The sequence below is a fragment of the Thrips palmi genome, unplaced genomic scaffold (assembly GCF_012932325.1).
Source record: "Thrips palmi isolate BJ-2018 unplaced genomic scaffold, TpBJ-2018v1 HiC_scaffold_17, whole genome shotgun sequence".
Lineage (NCBI taxonomy): Eukaryota > Metazoa > Arthropoda > Insecta > Thysanoptera > Thripidae > Thrips > Thrips palmi.
In genome coordinates this window covers 13,977,172-13,998,979 of record NW_023144626.1, presented here as the reverse complement: position 1 = coordinate 13,998,979, position 21,808 = coordinate 13,977,172, and the positions used below count along the sequence as shown (strand labels likewise).

General features: G+C 47.1%; 1 protein-coding gene and 1 long non-coding RNA gene across 3 annotated transcripts; both read left to right on the top strand.

Moving 5' to 3' along the window:
* The first annotated feature begins 1,506 nt into the window (after window positions 1–1,506).
* On the top strand, window positions 1,507–4,469 carry LOC117643639. The gene is made up of 3 exons (XR_004587635.1): window positions 1,507–3,999; window positions 4,083–4,162; window positions 4,253–4,469. It is a non-coding gene; the product is annotated as an uncharacterized LOC117643639 (long non-coding RNA).
* A 10,576-nt stretch (window positions 4,470–15,045) lies between these two features.
* Window positions 15,046–18,863, top strand: LOC117643631. Of its 2 annotated transcripts, XM_034382622.1 has the most exons (7): window positions 15,046–15,330; window positions 15,419–15,786; window positions 16,189–16,515; window positions 16,944–17,387; window positions 17,583–17,936; window positions 18,017–18,286; window positions 18,508–18,863. In XM_034382622.1, coding segments are annotated over exons 1-7 (1,977 nt in total). In that variant the 5' UTR covers window positions 15,046–15,329; the 3' UTR covers window positions 18,721–18,863. The 2 variants fall into 2 exon arrangements, with proteins under 2 accessions (XP_034238513.1, XP_034238512.1); XM_034382621.1 differs by having other exon boundaries at window positions 15,046–15,786.
* The last annotated feature ends 2,945 nt before the right edge of the window (window positions 18,864–21,808 follow it).

Genomic DNA, 21,808 nt, shown 5'->3' with positions numbered 1-21,808 from the left:
AACCGCATTTTGCAGAAATAAACGCATTTTAACGGTTTACTTCCCTCCTTCCACCTTCGATGTTAATGCAAACAGTGTCCTTATAGACGAAAGTGATATTCTCCAAAACTGTTTGAAGATCCACTTGACCACATGCCATTAGGATCGGATGAATGGACGGAAACCCAAAGGCGAGGTCGCTTTAGGGAAGGCGTACTCTTGGAACACCTAGGTCACCCAACCCATCGATAACGTGAACTAGTCTGTTCTTTTTGATAAGTAAGGCTTCTATTCGAGGGGGTAAACACTCGTGTAATACCCTGTACAAGCTGTCCTGTAATACCCTGTAATACTCTGTAATACTCTGTAATACCCTGTAATACCCTGTAATACCCAGTAATACCCCGTAATACCCCGTAATGCCCTGTAATACGCGCGTAATACCCCCAATGGACCCTGTGAAATAACCTCCCTACAATGACCTCCTAGATAATTGGTACAGAATTTTTCATTATCACCCACACTTTTTCGTGTATTACGGGTGAATTACGTGTATTTCGGTTGTATTACGCGTATTACGGGTATTACGGGTGCATTACGCGTATTACGTGTGTATTACAGGTGCATTACGCGTATTACGTGTGTATTACGGGTGCATTACGCGTATTACTATTGTATTACGCGTATTACGGGTACGTTTTTTTTACATAGAAACTGTTCCGTTGATATTCCATGAGCACCGTAATACACCCGTAATACACCTGTAATACCCGCAATACACTTGTAATACCCGTAATGCACATGTAATACCCGTAATACACACGTAATACCCGTAATACACCTGTAATACTCGTAATACATCCGTAATACCCGTAATACGCGTAATAGGGAGTATTCTGTACACCAAAACCCCGAGTGTTTACCCCCTCGCTTCTATTTCATTTATATACTGTTAAAAGTGCGGGCTTGGAGGCTTTAAGGGGAGGAATTGGAAAGATAGTCCGGATAAAGAGACGTGGTTGTATTTCGAGTTGTAGACAGTAGATTTAGCGTAGCGCGAGTCTCGGAGAAGTTGCACGTAGGTCTAGTCGTTAGCTCGGTCTCGGCGCAACTGCCTCGCGGATCCGTGGAGTCGCCGAGGCCGGGCGGCCCGCCCGGCCGTCGTAGTTACCGCGCCGGCCACCAGGGGCAGCGCGGGCGCGCGCTCGTCGCATGCGCATCTGCGCGCAGTGAGGGAAGCGTTATGCGCAGATCGGCAGAGAGTTGTCTGCTGGAGCCGTGTGTGAAGTGAACGCATGGAATGCGTTTACTTGAGCATCACAACAATACGTAACTTCCATACTTTTACGGAGAAAATCCATAATTCAAAAAAATCTCCGTTAAAAAAAATGGACAGTCTCCGTTAAATTTCCGTATTTTTACGGAGTTTTCTGACAGTGCATGGCGGACCACTCAGGGTGAGCTTCCGTTTTTCGGTTCAGATGTTGGCGCCTCTGCTGTCGATGCAAGCCGACTATCCCCCTGACCCTGAGTGGTCCGCCAAGAGGCTGCGCCGGACCGCACTCTTCTCATCTCATCGATAGCGCAGTGGATAGCGTTGCCGCATCTAACATCAACGGGTGCGTGTTCAAGACCCGTCGGGGTAACCTAATTTTACATCAGTTTCGGTTCCCTAAGTTGGTATCACTGACCTTGGGGCTGCAGTTGAGACTTAAGTATCGTTGAGTGGAGACGATAATGCTCTTGAAACGGAGAAGTGTGTTGTTCACTTGATTCAAGAATCGGCGTACTTGATTCAAGACAAATAATCAAGTATTTTTAATCAAGAAATATATTTTACTTGATTCAAGAAATCTTTTTTCTGGGTGCACTGGGCTCGGCTCGGTGCTCGGTGCTGCTCGGTGCCGAACGAACTCAGCCGAAAAAGTCCGAGACAAACTAGATCGCTTTCGGGCCTACTAGCTTAGCTGGTCAAGGTGCTGCCCGAGCGCTATTAAGAGGGCTACTCTGGGGCTCAAGGTGCTACCTTCGGGGCAGTCCGATTAAGGCAGCGTATGTAGAGAGAGAGGGCGGGAGTCAGACGAGTCGGGCAGAAAATTAAGACCGGGCGCTGAATTCTACTTTCACACTCGCGGGGCAAATTATTAATCCTTGTCAAGTCTGAATTTTCAGACCGCCACGTCTGAAATTTTTTTCAGACTACAAGGTCCGTATTTTTAGACCTGCGGTCCAAATATTAGGACTCTAGTCTGAAAACGAAATTCAGACGGACAAGTCTGACACTTTCGGTCTGAATTTTCAGAATTTTTTAACAGTGTAGATAATTGTGCTCAGTCATTCTCAATGAGCTCTTCTTTTTTAAAGCTAAGCTTTAATGCATCTTTTTACACTTTTGTGTCCTGATAAATAACACTGCTTTCCTGTCTTGAAGATCAAAAGTGGTTACTCTGTTTCTTGACTGTATGCAGTCTTTATGTTACCTTATTGAAGGTGGCCAACATATGTTTGGGAGTTGTGCACAGGGCAACGATAGCCTAATGGATTCTGAGCACTCATCTCGGTTGCTTGCTGGTGCTGGGTTCAAGGTATTAATTTGGTGCAAGGTATTCCATGAATTTTCATTTTTTGAAATTGCAGACGGATTCTGTTATGAACAGAGCCAGTTCTTTCGGCAAAACTATAGTACAGTTGACAAAAGTGTTGTAGAGCCCTATACTGTTTCTAGCCAAGTTTCTGTACTAAAAGTATTCAAGCCTTTGTTTTGTCAAATGGTCAAGTCAATAAATATTAACAGGAATTTCAAACTTCTTCAGAAGTTTTGTACTGCCAACAACATACTTGTACCCAAGAACATTTATACAAATTTGTTTGGGCCACATCCAGAATAAAACTGTGGAATGCTTCCACAAATATTTTGTGACATTGTGTGCTATGCTATGCATAGTGAGTAACTCCACTCCAAGGTGGACCGAGATCTGGGATTGGGTCACGGATTCGGTTCAAACTTCGTGGGTTCAATAGGTACCACTAGGACCTATCAACCCTAAAAGGAAAGTTGGCTAGCTCAAATAGAACCAGAGATATTAGCATTTTTCTAAATTTGACTAATTTAGCGTAAAAATGTCGCTTTCTGACTTGTTTATGGTAAAATTGGTTGCTTAGTTCTGGCTTAGGTTTCCTCTTTCTAGTCATAAAAAAAGAAGAAAATGGTGGCAGGCCAAGTTTCGTAAGGGAAGGTGGGGTACCATGTGACGGTTTTTGTTAAATGCCCGTCAACCCAATAATACCAAACACATTACATCCATAAGTAGACATGTGAACAAAATGATTCTTCACCGTATGATTTCTGTTGAGATTTCTAATTTATCTGTTTTGGTTGCTGAGTTATCCCGAGTTGAATGGGCCAAGTCAAAGTGTCACTTCGTAACCCACGTAGTACACTATGTGACAGCCTTAGTGTACCATGTGACAGTGGCCTTTTGTCCGGGTTTAAATCCTATTCAGCGTACCTATACGGAAAGAACGAACGAAGAAGTCTTCCAGCTTTTTATTTCCGTTGAGTTTATCAATTTATCATCTATGGTTCCCGAGCAATAAAGGTTTTAGTTACAAGTGTACAAATGTCATAGACTGAACACATTCAACTGAGTGAATCGTGGAATCCCATAGCGAATGACAGTTTAGCTGTTAGCACCATGGATCACCCTAACATTGTACTCAGGGACGTCGCTGCTCTCGCAGCTGTAAGTAGCCACGATTCTGTGAAAACTTTTGTGAAAATCCTTATCCTTTAGACCCTTTTTCCAAGCATTCAGTCAGAATCTCCGAGAGTCCTGCAGTTCTTTGGAGTAAACTACTTTGTCCTCTGTCCTGCAGTGCGAGGATTTCGAGCTTCGCGACGCAACTAACCTGAAGAAGATCGTGGTAGCGATTCCGGGCTCTGTGGGGACACCGTATGAAACAGGGGTGTTTGAGGTTGAATTGCATATTCCTAGGAAGTACCCCTATGAAAGTCCTAAGGTAAGGTATATGTTTTCAAATATTTTCACTTAAGATTTAATAAGTGTAGTAGTTTATTAACATAGTTTTTTCCCTTTTCTCAGTTTCTCTTCAAGACTGTCATCTTTCACCCGAACATAGGACCAGAGGGTGTTGTCTGTGTTGATATGCTTGATGATAAATAGTTTGTATCAACGAATTTGATAATTTTGTTTCCGCATTCGCAGTTATCTTCCACCCATGTTCCTGGTTTAATAAGTGCTTCACTTTTTAGGTACCCATCGTATACTTTGGAAACAGCCTGTCTCTGCATGCAGACTCTGATGAGAGACCCCAACCCAATGTCACCTTTAAATGTGGAAGCAGGCAGGATGATGAGGAGGGATCAAGAAATGTTTGAAAGAACAGTAGAGCGATTCTCACGTTTCGGGGTAGTTTTGGCGTCTCTGATTTGCCGAAAGTGAGAAATATCCAATTAAGTTTTTCTGATTATTGGGGTCCTGGATGATACTAGAGTTATGTAAATGGTATTTATAGTAAAGACCTTGTACTATCTTCCTAAAAACATGAGCCATAAGGTATTCCCATACGTTTTAGTGGGTGTTTTGATCACGGAAATTACGTTATCACGGAAGTTACAAAGTGTGAAAATCGGCTTTAACGGCTGACTCGGGCTTGCTGTGGCTTAAAAGTCGTTCCAGGGTCAAATGATACTCTAAGGCCGACATTTAAGCGGAATTTTTTTTCACCTACTGCTGCTGCAACATTGGGTAAAGGGTGCCACGGAAGTTACAGGTAATTGTTGATACACGCCATTTTATAATGCTCCAGCCCGCTTTGAGACCGTGTACAGCATCTTAGATTTCCGCGACCCATGCAATTATATCCCAGGGACTTCACTTTGATGGCTTGTGTCATGGAAAGTTAAAAGTTTGGCTTGGGGAGAAGTCCAGAGCTGCCTTTTCGAAATTTGTGTAGTGAAATTGAATATACGGAGGACATTTTTCGTTGCAGCATAAGTACCTTTGAAAGAAGTCTGGCGTATTGGTCTTCGGTTGAAATTAGCTCGAGACATGCCAAGCTTCGAGTCCCCATCGACAGTTGGCAGCATTTTCGAACCACACCGCCACACTGGGGGCGGAAAGTTCGAGTATGTTCTCTTTGGACAATCACGGAAGTTACATTTAGGGTATTCCAAACGCTACGTAGACCAATCCAACGAACAAGAACTTTTCGAAATGTGTGCGTTTAGTGGGCAATGGCCCTCCCTAACATCAGAAACAAACCCCATGTCGATATCTGCGCTCGTTTGGGCACAGGAGTCAGAAGAAACGAAACTACCACTCTACAAAAAATGTCCGGTCAACGCCGTTAATTTATTACCAATGTTTGCTGTTATGCAATTCACGACGTTTGCTGTGAACTAGTTCACGGCGTTCACTGTGATCTCGGTTACAGTGTTCACTGTGATCTGGCCACAGTAAACGCCGTGAATTGGAGGCTGATTTGCCGCACTTCGGTGCTCAGCGGCGTCAAACTTACAGTGTTTACTGTGAACCAGATCACAGTGAACACCGTGAACAAGATCACAGTGAATCGCGTGAGCAGATCACAGTAAACGCTGTGAATTGACCTACGGTGAAAACTGGTAATAAATTAACGGCATTGACAGGACATTTTTGGTAGAGTGACCCCGAAACGTGAGAATCGCTCAGTAGTGATGTGGACCAAGATTTTCGCTAAGGGTACACACAGCTACCCGGACGACGATGAGAAACTCTCCGTTATCAGTGCCCTGAATGGAGACATTGCTGAAGCACTGAGGGCCCTCACTTCACATTCTTGGGACCAGCATGAAGCTTCTCAGCGTGTAACAATCATTGACCCTGAGGATTAATAAGTGCCCATTGTAGTTCAGCAGGTGAGGCTTATCAGGAGAGCTACAGTCTAAGTTCGATTTAGCGTTGCCCAAATTAACGTTGTCCTGTTGACCGCTACCTGTAACGAATACCGCGTAACCGAATGAAATTCGCGTAACCGTATGAAATTTTAAGCACCTGTCACTAACACTAAATCGAGCTTATACTGTACCAGCAAAGGTCGATCTGGAATTAGCTGTCCAACAGGCCCACTCAACATTGGTGACAAAGTGGAGATTTCAATACCAGAATTTTCTTGACTTTGGTATTAAAATCTCAGCTTTGTCCTGAATGTTGGTTGGGCCTTTGTTCAGGATTCCAAATTAGATGGGCCTTTGTTGGCGGCAGCTCTCCTGATAAGCCTTTTTGTCGCTTTTTGTAGAACGCTCAAACTGAGTCCACACTTTTGATGTTAAATTTTGTAGTTGAGTTGAATTCCTGTGGCCTGTTAGTGGTCCATAGAATAAGTTGGGGAATTCTATTATGTTCTCAAATTACAAGTGAATAGGAAACTGGTCTGAAAGTTGTAAGAACTCGTGACCCAATCCTCAAGCAGGACTTTGTATTGTTTTAGTTAGCTTTCTTTTCTAATGGTGTTCCATTTTTGGCCAGCCCTTCTATTCAAAAAATAGGGGGAGGGCCTTCAGGAGTACCGTCCAACAAATAATCCGGTGGTGCAAATCCCGTCCTGGTCGCGCAAGGGCTGCTGCAGGTGCATTATGGTTTACATGAGCGGGAGGGGGATTTCCGCCATTATTGGTGCTAGCAGGGCACATATGAGTATTTTTGGAATCGGGGCGACGAGACAAGATGAATGGACCTGGTCCCGACCCCATCGGCCGCTTTTACAAGTTGACCAGATCAGGATCTTCATGAAAGGGGGTCGGCCGACTAAAAAAAATTTATTGCAGATTTCGATTGGTCTCAGCAAGACCTTTTCAACGAGGGGTCGGAAAGGGGGTCCAGGAGCCCGACTTCGTCTATTAGTCACATCAGGATCTTGAAAAAAGGGAGTCGACCGACTGAAAATTTTTACTTAAGTTTTGGATAGGTCTTGGCAAGACCTCTTCAACGAGGGGTCGGAAGGGGGGTCCAGGAGCCCGCCTTCATGAGTTATGGGAAAAAGTGCGACGGACTCGTTTTGCGCCCCTGCTGTGCCTCTATTGCAAGGAGTTGCAGTAGCATGGCAAATATGGGTATTTTCGGAATGAGGGCGAAGAGACAAATGAAACGGGCATATTCTAAGGACAGTTGGAGTAAAAATTGTAAGGACTATTGCATATTGTGAATAGAAGGGCGGGCCCAAGTCACGATGGTACATCGATAACTTTGCTTTACCCGCTCACGATGTGTGTGATGCGAGCGGGCCGAAGGCCCGCGCCTTCGACTGGCCAAGGTGGGTCTGATGCGAGGGCCGAAGGCTCGGAGAAAGGCCGCCGGCAGGCCAAGCTGGGCCCCCTGTCGAACCGAGTTGCCGGCGCAGCGAAGCGGAGCTGGCAACTCGGTTCGACGGAAGGGCGGGCCCTAGCTTGTTTCACCTTAAAGGGCCAGTTTGACACCTTTCTGGGCGTCCTATCGTCTTGCTCTGTGCGCCAATCGACTCCCCATGATGCGATAACCCCTTGAAACAACTTGGACGATGCGAGTAAACGAGTTCCTATGTTTCAGGGGTGAACAATTTAAAAAATCGTTCGAAATAAGCGTTTTTTTCACCTTTTGGGGTCAGTTTGACACCTTTCTAGGCGTCCTATCGTCTTGTTCTATCCGCCAATCGATTCTTCATGATGAGAGAACCCCTAGAAACACCTTGGACGATGGGAGGAAACGGTTAATACCTGATTGGCCGTGATCAGATGGCGGTTAAGGCTGCAAATTGTGCGAAACCGGCCAAAACGGCTTAAAAAGAGGTCCCTTTCATGCTTTTCTTGATTTGATGGCACCCGACAGGTAGCCAATCCTCAACCCATAGTATCAAAGTTGTGTTCCAGGGTTCTCTCATCATGGGGAATCGATTGGCGCATAGCACAAGGCGCTAGGACGCCTAGAAAGGTGTCAAACTGACCCCAAAAGGTGAAAAAAACGCTAATTTCGAACGTTTCTTTAAATTGTTCACCCCTGAAACATAGGAACTCGTTTACTCGCATCGTCCAAGTTGTTTCAAGGGGTTATCGCATCATGGGGAGTCGATTGGCGCACAGAGCAAGACGATAGGACGCCCAGAAAGGTGTCAAACTGGCCCTTTAAGGTGAAAAAAGATACAATGTTTGAACGTTTCTTTAAATTGATCGCCCCTAGAAAATAGGCAGTCGTTTACTCGCATAGTCCAAAGTGTTTCTAGGGGTCCTCTCAGTGTGAGGAATCGATTGGCGCATAGGAGAAGACGATCCGACGGCGGGAAAGTTATCAAATCTGCCTACAAAGATGAAAATACGGCATTTTCCCCCTATTTTTTTGCAGTTTTTGGCCCCTGGAAAGTAGGCCATGTGCATATTCGGTATGCAGTATTTTTTAACTTATTCTAGGCATCAATACGAACAATTCGGCGTTTCGCTTTGCTCTTTACGACCAAAACTCGAATTACAGCACCAAAAAATATTATTCACTAAAATTCATTATTTTTTTAAAAACTTTGAGCGTGTTGCGCGACCCCTAAAAATGCTCCAAAAAAATCGAAAAAATGCGGAAAAATTTTATTTTGGGCCGAACTTTAAGATTCCGTGCGGCGCTTCTCGATTTTGAAACTTTTTTTTTCGCGTGGGCCACCCTAGCCTAGCCTACGGGACTGGCAGCGCGAAATGGATGCGGTCGCGGGCCAACCTCCTCCTCCACTTCAAGAGCAGCCACACTGCAAATCCAAGTGTAGGACAGGTCGACACTTTAAAAGCGTAGACCAGTTTGTCCTACGCTTGCAAGTGTCGACCACTTGTGTCCGACGCTTTGAAGTGTCGACCACTCAGTGTCCGACGCCTGCAAGTGTCGACCACAGCAAGTCCGACGACCGAAGTGTGGGGCCACAATATTCCTATATACTCAGTGTAATTTGCCGTAGGACAAACAGTGTCCAACACATGCAGGCGTCAGACAGAGTGTGGTCGACACTTCAAAGCGTCGCACACAGCTGGTCGACACTTGCAAGCGTAGGACAAACTGGTCTACGCCTTAAAGTGTCGACCTGTCCTACACTTGGATTTGCAGTGCAGACCTCCTCCAACCGCGGCTCAGCTGGCTGGGTATGCAGCCTCTCTGCCGCGCCGCTCCTCCCCCGGGCAGGCCGGTGTGAACTCCGAGCTGCTGATCCACGCTCCCATGGCCTTCTACGTGGAGCTGGAGAAGACCATCGCGGCGTATTGGAGGGCCTACACCATCCCTATGGAGTGGGTGCAGTCCGTCCAAGTCCCAATCCCAAAGGTAGCCGGAGCAAGGGAGACTGCGCAGTACAGAGTGCTTACGATGTGCAACGCCATCTATAAACTGGTGGCGAAGCACGTCCTGTACTTGCTGCAACAGAGGCTCCCCCCGCTCCCGGTATACCAGACGGGATTCCAGGCTGGACGGTCGACCTTTGACCATATTTTCACAGCGCGCCGCATACTCGAGGAGCACTATAATGCCGGGGCGGAGGTGCACGTCTTGTCCTTGGACATCAGGGCAGCCTTCCCGTAGGTGGAGCCTGCGCGTCTCATTCAGATCTCATTCAGGAGAGCTAGGCATCTCCTCCTTCCTGGTCAACTGGGTGCGCGCGCTAGCTCTGAGGGACTTCACCCAGGTGCGATGGCGGCAGCCGCTACCCAATGCCGTGGTGAGAGCAAGAGGACTTAGACAAGGGTGCAGCCTAGACTGTCCCACGAAAAATTCGATGTTTGAAAATGCTACCTCTCACCCCGGACTTAAGTTCCTTATGCAAAAAAAGGACTCCATGATTTTTTTCAGAATTTTTGAACAGAATTTAGACGTCGCGCATCGGCAAAAACACGTTTTTTGCCATTTTTCTCGATTTTTTAAATATGCCCTACCACCACACCACACCCAGCCCCACCCCCTCTCCTTAGTTGGACTTCTAGTGACCCCGTGACGTCGTTCTGTAGGACACCCGCCCCTCCTGAGCCCATCTAGACCCTCAAATCGGCACCCAAAACGATAAAAATAAGTCAAAAATTTCATAAAAAGCTGCAAAAGTTGTGCAAATGTTGTGTTTTTTGATAATCTGACATCACAGATCGATAGAGCGTGAAAAATTACGTAGGGGTGAAGACAAGTGAGCACGCCACACGGTCAGTTTCGGTTACATAAGCGCGAGCGAAATAGAACGCCCCCGATTTATGGTGTGGAATGATGCCGTCCCGACGGAAGAAGAGGTTGCACTGGCTTGTCGGTGCTGGCTTGTAGCTTCATGATGAGCTACGTCAAACAGAGAGTCTAGCTGGTCTATGAATGACTGTCTCCTTAGCTCAAAGGTAGGTGAGCCTGCACCCTCTTCTCGATCGGGACGCCATCATTCCACACAATAAATCCCAAAACACAAACGACGATTCAAAACAACGCTCGCTGCACAGTGGCGCGAAACGCCAAAAAATGCGACATCGCGCGACTTAAAATAATTTTCCGATCTGTCTGCTTTTTTCACTGCATATGGTCATTTTATGATGTTCTCTAGCAAAAGAAATGATTTCCAAGTAATAGCTGGGCATATAGAGCTAAAAATCGCGAAAAACATGATTATATTGTACCAAAATCTGCCATTTTTTACACGTTTTTTGCCTGTAAAAGCGACATTTTTTTCAAACGGGCAACTTTTCTCAACAGATTCTGAACGCCAAGGACAAGGCCTACAACTTTTGTTATGGTCGCAACGCTGTAGCGAGGTCGGCCAGACTTTTCTGGCTTCAAAGGTTTTTCTTTCGTAAATTTAATTGGAAAATTATTCCTATTTTGACAAATTTTGTTATTTTTGTGCCCCTACAATATTTTCATGTTTTTCGCGATTTTTAGCTCTACATGCCCAGCTATTACTAGAAAATCATTTCTTTTGCTAGAGAACATCATAAAATGACCATACGCAGTGAAAAAAGCAGACAGACAGAGCTCTCAAAAAACGCCCATTCAGACCGACCGCGCCAGGCCGAGGGGCCTCCTCGCTGGCCGCACGGGATCGGGAATTGGAGTGAGACAGTGTCGGAAATGCACGAATGACGACCGAAGCCAATCAGCTCTGCCGGCGTCTGCGGGAGACCGCCGGCCGGCAGCCGGCCGCACGCGGCCTCTGCCGAGGGGGTAACCACTCGCGTAATACCCTGTACACAAAAACCGTGTATTACGCGTAATACACGGGGTCGTAATACCTTTTTCGGGTCAAATGTGCCAAATTTTTGCATTTTAAGGCCGTAATACACGTGTAATACCTCAGTAATACAGCGTAATACCGAGTAGTCTGTACACGATTTCTTGAAGTGTTTACCCCCTCGGCCTCTGCCCAGGCCGGTGTTTCGCCGGTCCGCCTGGGCCGAGGCGGCCGATGCCTGGCCGGCTGGTCACCTACGGCCAGCAGCCGAACGTTCGGCCGGCTGCTGGCCGTAGCACAGTGTAATGGAAGATCGAAAAGTGGGAAAAAAATATTTTATTGTTCTAACTGACCTAGAGTAGTCGGATTGTTGGTTTGTCAACACCGCTGCTGTCTGCTTTGCTTCCCCGCCCTGCCTCCCCCCGCATCCTCCGCGCTGCACGCACCGACCGGCGCGCCGCCCGGCTCGTTTAGTTCCGCAAGTTTCCCGGCGCGCACACACTGACCCACACCTGTGACGATGGAGGGAGAGGGACGTGACGGTGATCTTGTAGGAGGCCAAGCTGGCCGAGCCCCTGGCCCCGGCCCTGGCCCCGGCCCTGGCCCCCGCCCTGCTCCAGCTGCTAGTGGCCTGGGAAGCCGAGAGGCGAAGTATGCCGCGGACATGGCCGAGAAGGAACGGGTCGCCGCCAAGATCAACAGTGGGGTCATTCCATATAAGATTTACATGGATCTGGGTGACCTTTGACGATTTCGACCAAATTTGGCACGAAGGTAGCCCTAGTGGTCGGGAACATGCCCACAAATTTTTAGGTCGATATCTCAAGTGGTTTCGTCAGAATCGGCATTTTAATATTTTACTCTTAAAAATCTTGTAATTTCTTCAAAATGCCTCAAAAAGGTCATTTTTTATCGGATTTTCATGCGGTAAAGCTATTCTGACGTAAAATGCGACGAGGAATCCGAATATGCCCTCAGATTTGGTCTAGCGTGATTACCAGTGGAGTAAATTGCAAAAAACATGAAAATGAAGCCATATTTCACGAGCCTGCCTACCCTAGAATAAAATCCAAATCTGCACTTCCGAGCAGTTTAAATTGTAGTTCATTTTATGGGCTTTCCATATCTGTATTCAAAAATAGTGGGTGTGGCCCTCCCTTAGGAGCTGTAGGCCGCAATAAACAACTCTGCATTCAAATTTAAGCTAAGCAAAACACACTTTTTTGAGCTTTATAGCTCAGGGTGATGAGCTACACGCATGCCGCTTATATCGTTCGAAAGGGAATTTCAAGACAAATCCAACGGTACCAATATGAGCCCGATCGGGTCAGTGGATGCCAAACGTCGCAAAAATACCGCTAAAACATTTGCACTTTCCAATTTAACATTTCAACTTGTCATTTACTCGAAATTTCATAAGCTTTCGATTGGTATATAGAAAAAGTTGGGTTTCGGCCTCTAAACACAAGAATTCTCAATTTTACTGAAGCTGTGCGCGCGAATCGGCCAAGGCGCCCCGTGAAGGTAGGCAGCCAATCCGGCGCGCAGTCTTCCCGTCTCTCTAGGGATGTTTAGCTGTACCCGTACTACCCCTCACCCTACCCCGCTCCCCTCCCGCAATCTGCCCTGATGCAATTGGCCAAAATAGGTGTTCATCCACTCAGGATAACCCCCTGAGTCGCCCTGCAATTTTTTTTTGGCAACTCCAAACCGTTCAGATTTTATAGCCATTTGAAACTTTTGTCAACTTTGAATGTTGCAATCCTTGGCTACTTGGAATGTGTAGTCAGATTGGTATCCACAGAAGTAATAAAATTTGGAAAGAGATGAAAAACTGATGAAAACTTCACAAAAGTAGAGCTTTTAAAATTGGTGGTCCTTCGATTTTGATAATACTTGGTTCAGAACTCACCTACCCTTAGTCGAACAAGTCTACAAAATTTTAACTATGGCCCAGCTATCTAACTATTGATCGGTCCACATTTTATACCGGAAGACCTTATTTTGGTATCGTAACTTGAACGGCATGAGACAAGAGTGCTCGTATTAAATCTTGGAATCACTTTTGAGCTATAATCAATGTGTTGAAATCTTGATCTGGAGTCTGGAAAGGTTACTTCCATATGTCAGAAATGGTCTGCGTAGATATATTTTACGCATTATCTCCAAAATTCTCCACATTTTATACCTGAAGACCTTATTTTGGTATCGTAACTTGAACGGCATAAGACAAGAGTGCTCGTATTGAATCTTAGAACCACATGAGCTCAGATATGACCTCAAACATTCATTAAAATAAGGCATTTCTAGTCCTGAGACATATTTTTAATTGTTAAGCCTCTACGTTGATATTTTGGAGATAATGAGTAAAAAATATCTACGCAGACCATTTCTGACATATGGAAGTAACCTTTCCAGACTAAATTTTCTCCTTGCTTTATTCAAAAACCTGATCAAGATTTCAGCACATTGATTATAGCTCAAAAAAGATTCCAAGATTTAATACGAGCACTCTTGTCTCATGCCGTTCAAGTTACGATACCAAAATAAGGTCTTCAGGTATAAAATGTGGACCGATCAATAGTTAGATAGCTGGGCCACAGTTAAAATTTTGTAGGCTTGTTCGACTAAGGGTAGGTGAGTTCTGAACCAAGTATTATCAAAATCGAAGGACCACCAATTTTAAAAGCTCTACTTTTGTGAAGTTTTCATCAGTTTTTCATCTTTTTTCCAAATTTTATTACTTCTGTGGATACCAATGGTCTGTTGGTAAGTTAATGAAACCTGGCTGGTCTCTTTCTGACTACACATTCCAAGTAGCCAAGGATTGCAACATTCAAAGTTGACAAAAGTTTCAAATGGCTATAAAATCTGAACGGTTTGGAGGTGCCAAAAAAAATTGCAGGGCGACTCAGGGGGTCATCCTGAGTGGATGAACACCTATTTTGGCCAATTGCATCAGGGCTGATTGCGGGAGGGGAGCGGGGTAGGGTGAGGGGTAGTACGGGTACAGCTAAACATCCCTAGAGAGACGGGAAGACTGCGCGCCGGATTGGCTGCCTACCTTCACGGGGCGTCTTGGCCGATTCGCGCGCACAGCTTCAGTAAAACTGAGAATTCTTGTGTTTAGAGGCCGAAACCCAACTTTTTCTATATACCAATCGAAAGCTTATGAAATTTCGAGTAAATGAGTACACATTTGACAAGTTGAAATGCTGCCGTTTACTTATTTTTTAAATTGGAAAAACGTCTAGTGCAAATTTTGAGTTTTAGCGGCATTTTTGCGAAGTTTGGCATCCACTGACCCGATCGGGCTCATATTGGTACCGTTGGATTCGTCTTGAAATTCCCTTTCGAATGATATAAGCGGCATGCGTGTAGCTCATCACCCTGAGCTATAAAGCTCAAAAATGTGTGTTTTGCTTAGCTTAAATTTGAATGCAGAGTTGTTTATTGCGGCCTACAGCTCCTAAGGGAGGGCCACACCCACTATTTTTGAATACAGATATGGAAAGCCCATAAAATGAACTACAATTTAAACTGCTCGGAAGTGCAGATTTGGATTTTATTCTAGGGTAGGCAGGCTCGTGAAATATGGCTTCATTTTCATGTTTCTTGCAATTTACTCCACTGGTTATCACGCTAGACCAAATCTGAGGGCATATTCGGATTCCTCGTCGCATTTTACGTCAGAATAGCTTTACCGCATGAAAATCCGATAAAAAATGACCTTTTTGAGGCATTTTGAAGAAATTACAAGATTTTTAAGAGTAAAAAATTAAAATGCCGATTCTGACGAAACCACTTGAGATATCGACCTAAAAATTTGAGGGCATGTTCCCGACCACTAGGGCTACCTTCGTGCCAAATTTGGTCGAAATCGTCAAAGGTCACCCAGATCCATGTAAATCTTATATGGAATGACCCAGTGGCGAGTACACCCTCATGTTGATAGATGAGGGTATCCCAACGCAGAGCCCGGCCTGGAAGAACTTCGCGCGGGTGGTTGACGAGGCCGGAGAGAAAATTAAATTTGTGAAGTGTCGCGGGCCCTGCGCCAAGGTTAAAATGTTAACAAGTGGGAGGGGCAACCTGGCCGACCACAAGTGTGAAGCGCCAGGACCTCGGCCTGTGGTCCCACCGACAACCTCTCAAGTAAAGGAGTTCGAACGCAGTGTGGCTGGATTATGTTCAGCTAAATTCATTACGCCCACTCTTGTCGAACATCTGGCGTTTGTGACAGTGATCCAAGCAGCCATCAAGATTGGCGCGGAGTGCGGCTTGGTGAAGGCCGCCGAGATCGTTCCGTGTGCCAACACAGTCACCACCGTGGTAAAGGCCCTCGCAGACAAGGGAAGGGCATACCTTGTCGAGAAATTGAGAGAAGATGTGGAGGACGGTCTGGCGTCTGGTTCAGTGGATGGATGGGACGGTGGTGGCCTCCGAAAACGAAAGTTCTACTGCCAGACCCTCTCCACCATCAACGAGGACTTTGAACTAAACGACCATGTTCTTTTCACCACACACTGTGACGCGGAAAAAGTCACGTCGGCGGTAATTCGTGAAGCCATTGACTCCAACTTTGCCAGGCTTCAGTTGCCTGGTGAAAAGGTGAGTGAGTGAGACAGAGTAGGACTGAGTAGTGAGAGTGAGTGAGTGTGTGTGCGAGACAGAGTGAGTGAGTGAGAGAGACAGAGTGAGTGAGTGAGAGAGACAGAGTGAGTGAGAGAGACAGAGCGAGTGAGTGAGAGAGACAGAGTGAGTGAGTGAGAGAGACAGAGTGAGTGAGTGAGAGAGACAGAGTGAGTGAGTGAGAGAGACAGAGTGAGTGAGACAGAGTGAGTGAGTGAGAGAGACAGAGTGAGTGAGAGTGAGTGTGTGTGTGAGAGTGAGTGTGTGTGTTTGTGAGAAAGAGAGAGAGAGAGACAGAGAGAGAGAGACTGTGGGAGTGAGATAGTTTTGTCATGGCCCGAGCCCAGCCTATTTATTAATGTTTTCTTCCTTTTTGATAAGGTACACGAGGTAACCGACGACGGGGCGGACATTGTGGCGGCCCTTGCAGATAGGAGCCGCGACTACTGTATGGACCACGCCCTCCATCTCACTGTGAAGAAATCATTGACCCCAATTCTCACCAAAATTGATCTCTATGGTAGTGTGGGAGGCACTGTGGTGGAGGCCGTGACAAGAGGCGTCCAGGTACTTAAGTCTTCCCGTCAGAGACCTCTGACCGGGCTCAAGAAAAAGTTGCAGCCTCCCCCGCGCACACACCGTCTGTCCCAAAGGATCTTCAAATCATGCCTCCCAATGTTAAAGTCCGTGAAGGCTAACTTCAATGCGGTAAGTCGCCTCGCTAATTTGCCGTTTTCTGAAACGAACAGAGGGACGGTGACGGTGCGGAAGTCAGATTCAAACAGAACGTTTCTGTCGCTCTATCTCTCTCGCACCCGCCACCGGGGGGCGTGGGCGCGGGGCGCCGCGCAGCACAGCCCCTCGGCGCGAGAGAGACAGAGCGACGGAAACGCCAGTATTTGGAAGACGTTTCTGTCGCTCTATCTCTCTCGCACCCGCACCGGGGCGCGGGGCGCCGCGCAGCACAGCCCCTCGGTGCGAGAGAGACAGAGCGACGGAAACGCCAGTATTTGGAAGACGTTTCTGTCTCTCTCGCACCCGCCGCGCTGGACCCGCCACCGCCAATCGCAGCACCGCAGCAGTGTAGTGCAGTGCAGCTCTCCTTTTTTCTTGAAATATTTTTCTTTTATTTTCAGGTGAAGAAGGCGTTGGAACTTTTGGGGCATGGTGATATTCTTGCTTCAATTTCTTGTAAAGATTTGCAAGACTTGATTTCGGTAGTTGAACCCATTGAGAAACTGGGGACCAGGAAGGGAAAAGAGTTTCATGCCTCGCACCTCAAGAAAGTGGTCACCCTTACCACTCACGCCCAGACTGACTCCCAACTGAAATCCACAGTGAAAGCTCACATCCACACTCTATTGGTACCAATTTTGAAAATCCTGAATCTTATCAAGAAATGTAAGGATGTAGCCAATTTCATCAAGAATTCCGGAGCAAATGAGCGCCTGGTGGGCGGCACTTTGAAACAGGAGGTGGACACTAGGTGGATGTCGGTGCTTACCATGATGCGCTCTTTCTTCATCTGGCCCGATGACGAAAATACCCAAGACCCACCCTCACTTGCTAAAGTGATCCAGGTACGAAAGTTTTTAATTCGCCGAATTTTCTATCAGGTGACCACTTGTCAACAAACTCCGGTGAAGTCAGTACACTCCCCTGAACGTATGCTCGCCAGTACACGCTCAGGGGAGTGTACTGAGCACACTATTGAGTTTGCTGATCGCGTTTGAAGTTTTTTTTTTAAACTGTTTTTTCTTTTTGGTTTTTTCAAGGTTAATGAGATTCTTTCTTCAAAGGACAAAGCTATCCTTGCTCTCACTGAAGAAGAAACGACATTGATGCTCCACATCATTGAACTTCTGCGCCCTATTCAGAGTGCCATTAAAGTGCTGGAGGCATCGAAAGTACCCACTATCCACCATGTAATTCCCCGGTTCACCACGCTAAGGAAGCATCTGCAGCCAAAGCAGGAGGACTCCCAGGACATTATGGTGTTTAGGGCCACGTTGCTGAAAGAACTGGAGCGCAAAGTAGCGCCCAACATTTCCTTGCGGCATAAGATGGGGCTTTTTTTCTGGCCGAAATTTGCCTCCCTCCCAAATATGTCTGAGCACGAGAAAACAGAGGTAGGCAACTGGTAGAAAATCTTTTTTTTTTTTTCACAGACGCCGACAGCGTTTCTATTTTTTTCCTCAATTTCTTTCAGGTTTTGGCAGAAGTTCGCCGTCTTTGTGAGGTACAGGCTGCATGCATAGCACGGCGAAAAGGCGTGACTGTCACCGCCACTGGCGCAGACCAGCCAAGTCCCTCAAAACGAAGGCGCCGTATCCGTCGGAAGGACAGCGACGATGAGTATGATAGTCTGGTGCCAGACGACCAGGAGCAACAGCAGATCGCAGATGAAGTGGGGCAGTACCTCCTAATGCAGGATGTCACTGTACGGTCTAGCAACGTGCTGCAATGGTGGAAAGCCAAGGTGAGCAACAGTAATGTTCAGTGACGGATCCAGAGCTGGCCTGAGAGGGGGGCAAAATAGCCTACCCACAGGGGCAAAATGTTGCCTTGCTGCCCCTATCAGATCAGGTGGCTTTCTATGGGCCAGGGGGGCAATTCCCCCACCCCTGGATCTGCGCTTGGAAACTGTCTTCCTGCAGCATCACGAACGCAGCTCTAATTGTAACCACATTTTGTATGCAGGCGCCAATCTTCCCTCAGCTAAGCCGGGTGGCAAGAATGATACTTGCGACGTCGGCAGCAAGTGCACCCGTGGAACGGGTGTTCAGCCACGCGGGAAATCTCATCAGCCCGAAGAAGACTTGCTTGGCTTCGGAAACCGTGGATGATTATTTATTCCTAAACGATTTCATCCGTAAATTTGGACTTGACGTGCTGTTGCTGGACGATGAGTAATGAGATGTGACGTAGCTTTATTTCTGTTTCTTTCAACTAGTCAAAAATAGACTTTAAGTTTTGTTAAGTTATTGACAATAAATTTAATTTTTGTTACGAGGACTCTGATCTTTTCCCACCCTGATTTGAAGAAAGCACGATACAATTCCTGGCACGAGCTTTAGGCACATTTTCAAAATTGCCCCTTTTGGCGTTCAAAGGGGCGGGGGGAGGGGGGGGGGGCTGGCGCTCACGCAGGGCGGCGCCGCGGCCGCGCGCAGCGCGGGCGGGTGCGAGGTGCGGTGCGGTGCGGGTGCGGGCGGGACGTGTGTGCAGCGCGCCCTAGCTCCTAGCTGGCTAGGCCCGAGCCGGCCTTCGACAGACCGAGCGGCCAGGTACTGGCCGGTGGAGAGGGGGTTAGCACGTGACGTCACTTTCCGACGCACAGCAGGCGGCCGAGTACAGGCCGCTTGACTGTCCGCGGCCTGGCGCCGGCCGATCACCCAGCCGCTAGGCCGGGCCGGTCGGCCTGCGCAGGCCGAGGCCGGGACGGCTATGCGGCCTGTTTTCAGCGGTAGGAAGGCCGCGTCGGCCTGGCGCGGCCGGCCTAAATGGGCGTTTTTTGAGAGCTCTGCAGACAGATCGGAAAATTATTTTAAGTCGCACGATGTCGCATTTTTTGGCGTTTCGCGCCACTGTGCGCTGGGCGGTTCGTTTCGTGTGCGCGGCAAAGCGCGCGAAAAGGCGGCGATGTAGTTCCCGTGACTACTGACAGGAGGCGCCACCAGCGACCCGCACCATATATTTGTACTTTTATTACATGCAGAGCTTTTATTTCGACAAATTTCATATAAAACAATCATCAGATGATTCTTGACATCCCACAAAAGGATTAAAAGCCCACACTTCAAGTTTTGAGCAGGAAATGTATAAAATCGTGGGGAGCGATTCTCACGTTTCGGGGTAGTTTCGTTTCTTCTGTCTCCTGTGCCCAAACGAGCGCAGATATGGACATGGGTTTTTTTTCTGATGTTGGGGAGGGCCATTGCCCACTAAACGCACACATTTCGAAAAGTTCAGGTTCGTTGGATTGGTCTACGTAGCGTTTGGAATACCCTAAATGTAACTTCCGTGATTGTCCAAAGAGAACATACTCGAACTTTCCGCCCCCAGTGTGGCGGTGTGGTTCGAAAATGCTGCCAACTGTCGATGGGGATTCGAAGCTTGGCATGTCTCGAGCTAATTTCAACCGAAGACCAATACGCCAGACTTCTTACAAAGGTACTTATGCTGCAACGAAAAATGTCCACCGTATATTCAATTTCACTACACAAATTTCGAAAAGGCAGCTCTGGACTTCTCCCCAAGCCAAACTTTTAACTTTCCATGACACAAGCTATCAAAGTGGAGTCCCTGGGATATAATTGCATGGGTCGCGGAAATCTAAGATGCTGTACACGGTCTCAAAGCGGGCTAGAGCATTATAAAATGGCGTGTATCAACAATTACCTGTAACTTCCGTGGCACCCTTTACCCAATGTTGCAGCAGCACTAGGTGAAAAAAATTTCCGTCGGGCTTAGAGTATGATTTGACCCTGGCACGACTTTTAAGCCACAGCAAGCCCGAGTCAGCCGTTAAAGCCGATTTTCACACTTTGTAACTTCCGTGATAACGTAATTTCCGTGATCAAAACACCCACTAAAACGTATGGGAATACCTTGTGGCTCATGTTTTTAGGAAGGAAGTACAAGGTCTTTACTATAAATACCATTGCCATAACTCCAGTATCATCCAGGACCCCAAAAATCAGAAAAACTTAATTGGATATTTCTCACTTTCGGCAAATCAGAGACGCCAAAACTACCCCGAAACGTGAGAATCGCTCTGGGGGCGTTCTATTTCGCTCACGTTTATGTAACCGAAACTGACCGTGTGGCGTGCTCACTTGTCTTCACCCCTATGTAATTTTTCACGCTCTATCGTTCTGTGATGTCAGATTATCAAAAAACACAACATTTGCACAACTTTTGCAGCTTTTTATGAAATTTTCGACTTATTTTTATCGTTTTGGGTGCCGATTTGAGGGTCTAGATGGGCTCAGGAGGGGCGGGTGTCCTACAGAACGACGTCACGGGGTCACTAGAAGTCCAACTAAGGAGAGGGGGTGGGGCTGGGTGTGGTGTGGTGGTAGGGCATATTTAAAAAATCGAGAAAAATGGCAAAAAACGTGTTTTTGCCGATGCGCGACCTCTAAATTCTGTTCAAAAATTCTGAAAAAAATCATGGAGTCCTTTTTTTACATAAGGAACTGAAGTCCGGGGTGAGAGGTTGCATTTTCAAACATCGAATTTTTCGTGGGACAGTCTAGTGCAGCCTCTCTCCATGGCTCTTCACACTCGTCCTGCATCGGGCCATCCTCGAGCTGGTCCGAAGCACTCCCAGCCTGAGCGTCGATAACTACGGAGAGCTGCTGCTGCCGGCCATCCTTGCGTATGCTGACGACACACTGCTGCTTGCGGCCACCGGGCGAGAGATAGAGATGTTTCTCGCTAGGTTGGTTCCTCTGCTGGCAACGCTAGGCCTGGAGCTGAACTTCGAGAAGACGGAGTACATGGTGACGGGCTACGGCGTGCCGGCAGAGGGACTACCGCGGCCGGTCATGTATAGGCGAATACAGGGTAAGGCAGGTGAGCAGCTTGGTGTATCTGGGCGCCTACATTCCCTCTGGGCTGGCCCGGCAGGACACCGTCCACCACCGCACTGGGAAGGCACAGCGGAGCATGAAGGCTAGGCTAGAGCGATGGATCTAAAACCGAAATTTTTTTCACAGAAATGGGGTCCCGAGGATACTGTAAGAATAGTGCCAAAACAGTTTTGGCCGGGGCCACCACCTTCTTGCCCATCAGAGGCCTTAAGGGGGCAGTAGCGTCTTTTGCACGTGTTTTGACGATTTTCGAACCTCCTGTTTAGACGTTAATATAAGGATAAGTATGAATGCCAGAGGCAAACGGCAGGCACCATTTGAAAGATAAAAGTTTTTACAACATTTTCAAAAAAAAATATTTTGTTTTAGCATTGAATTAGGATGTTTTGTGTTATATGCAAAAA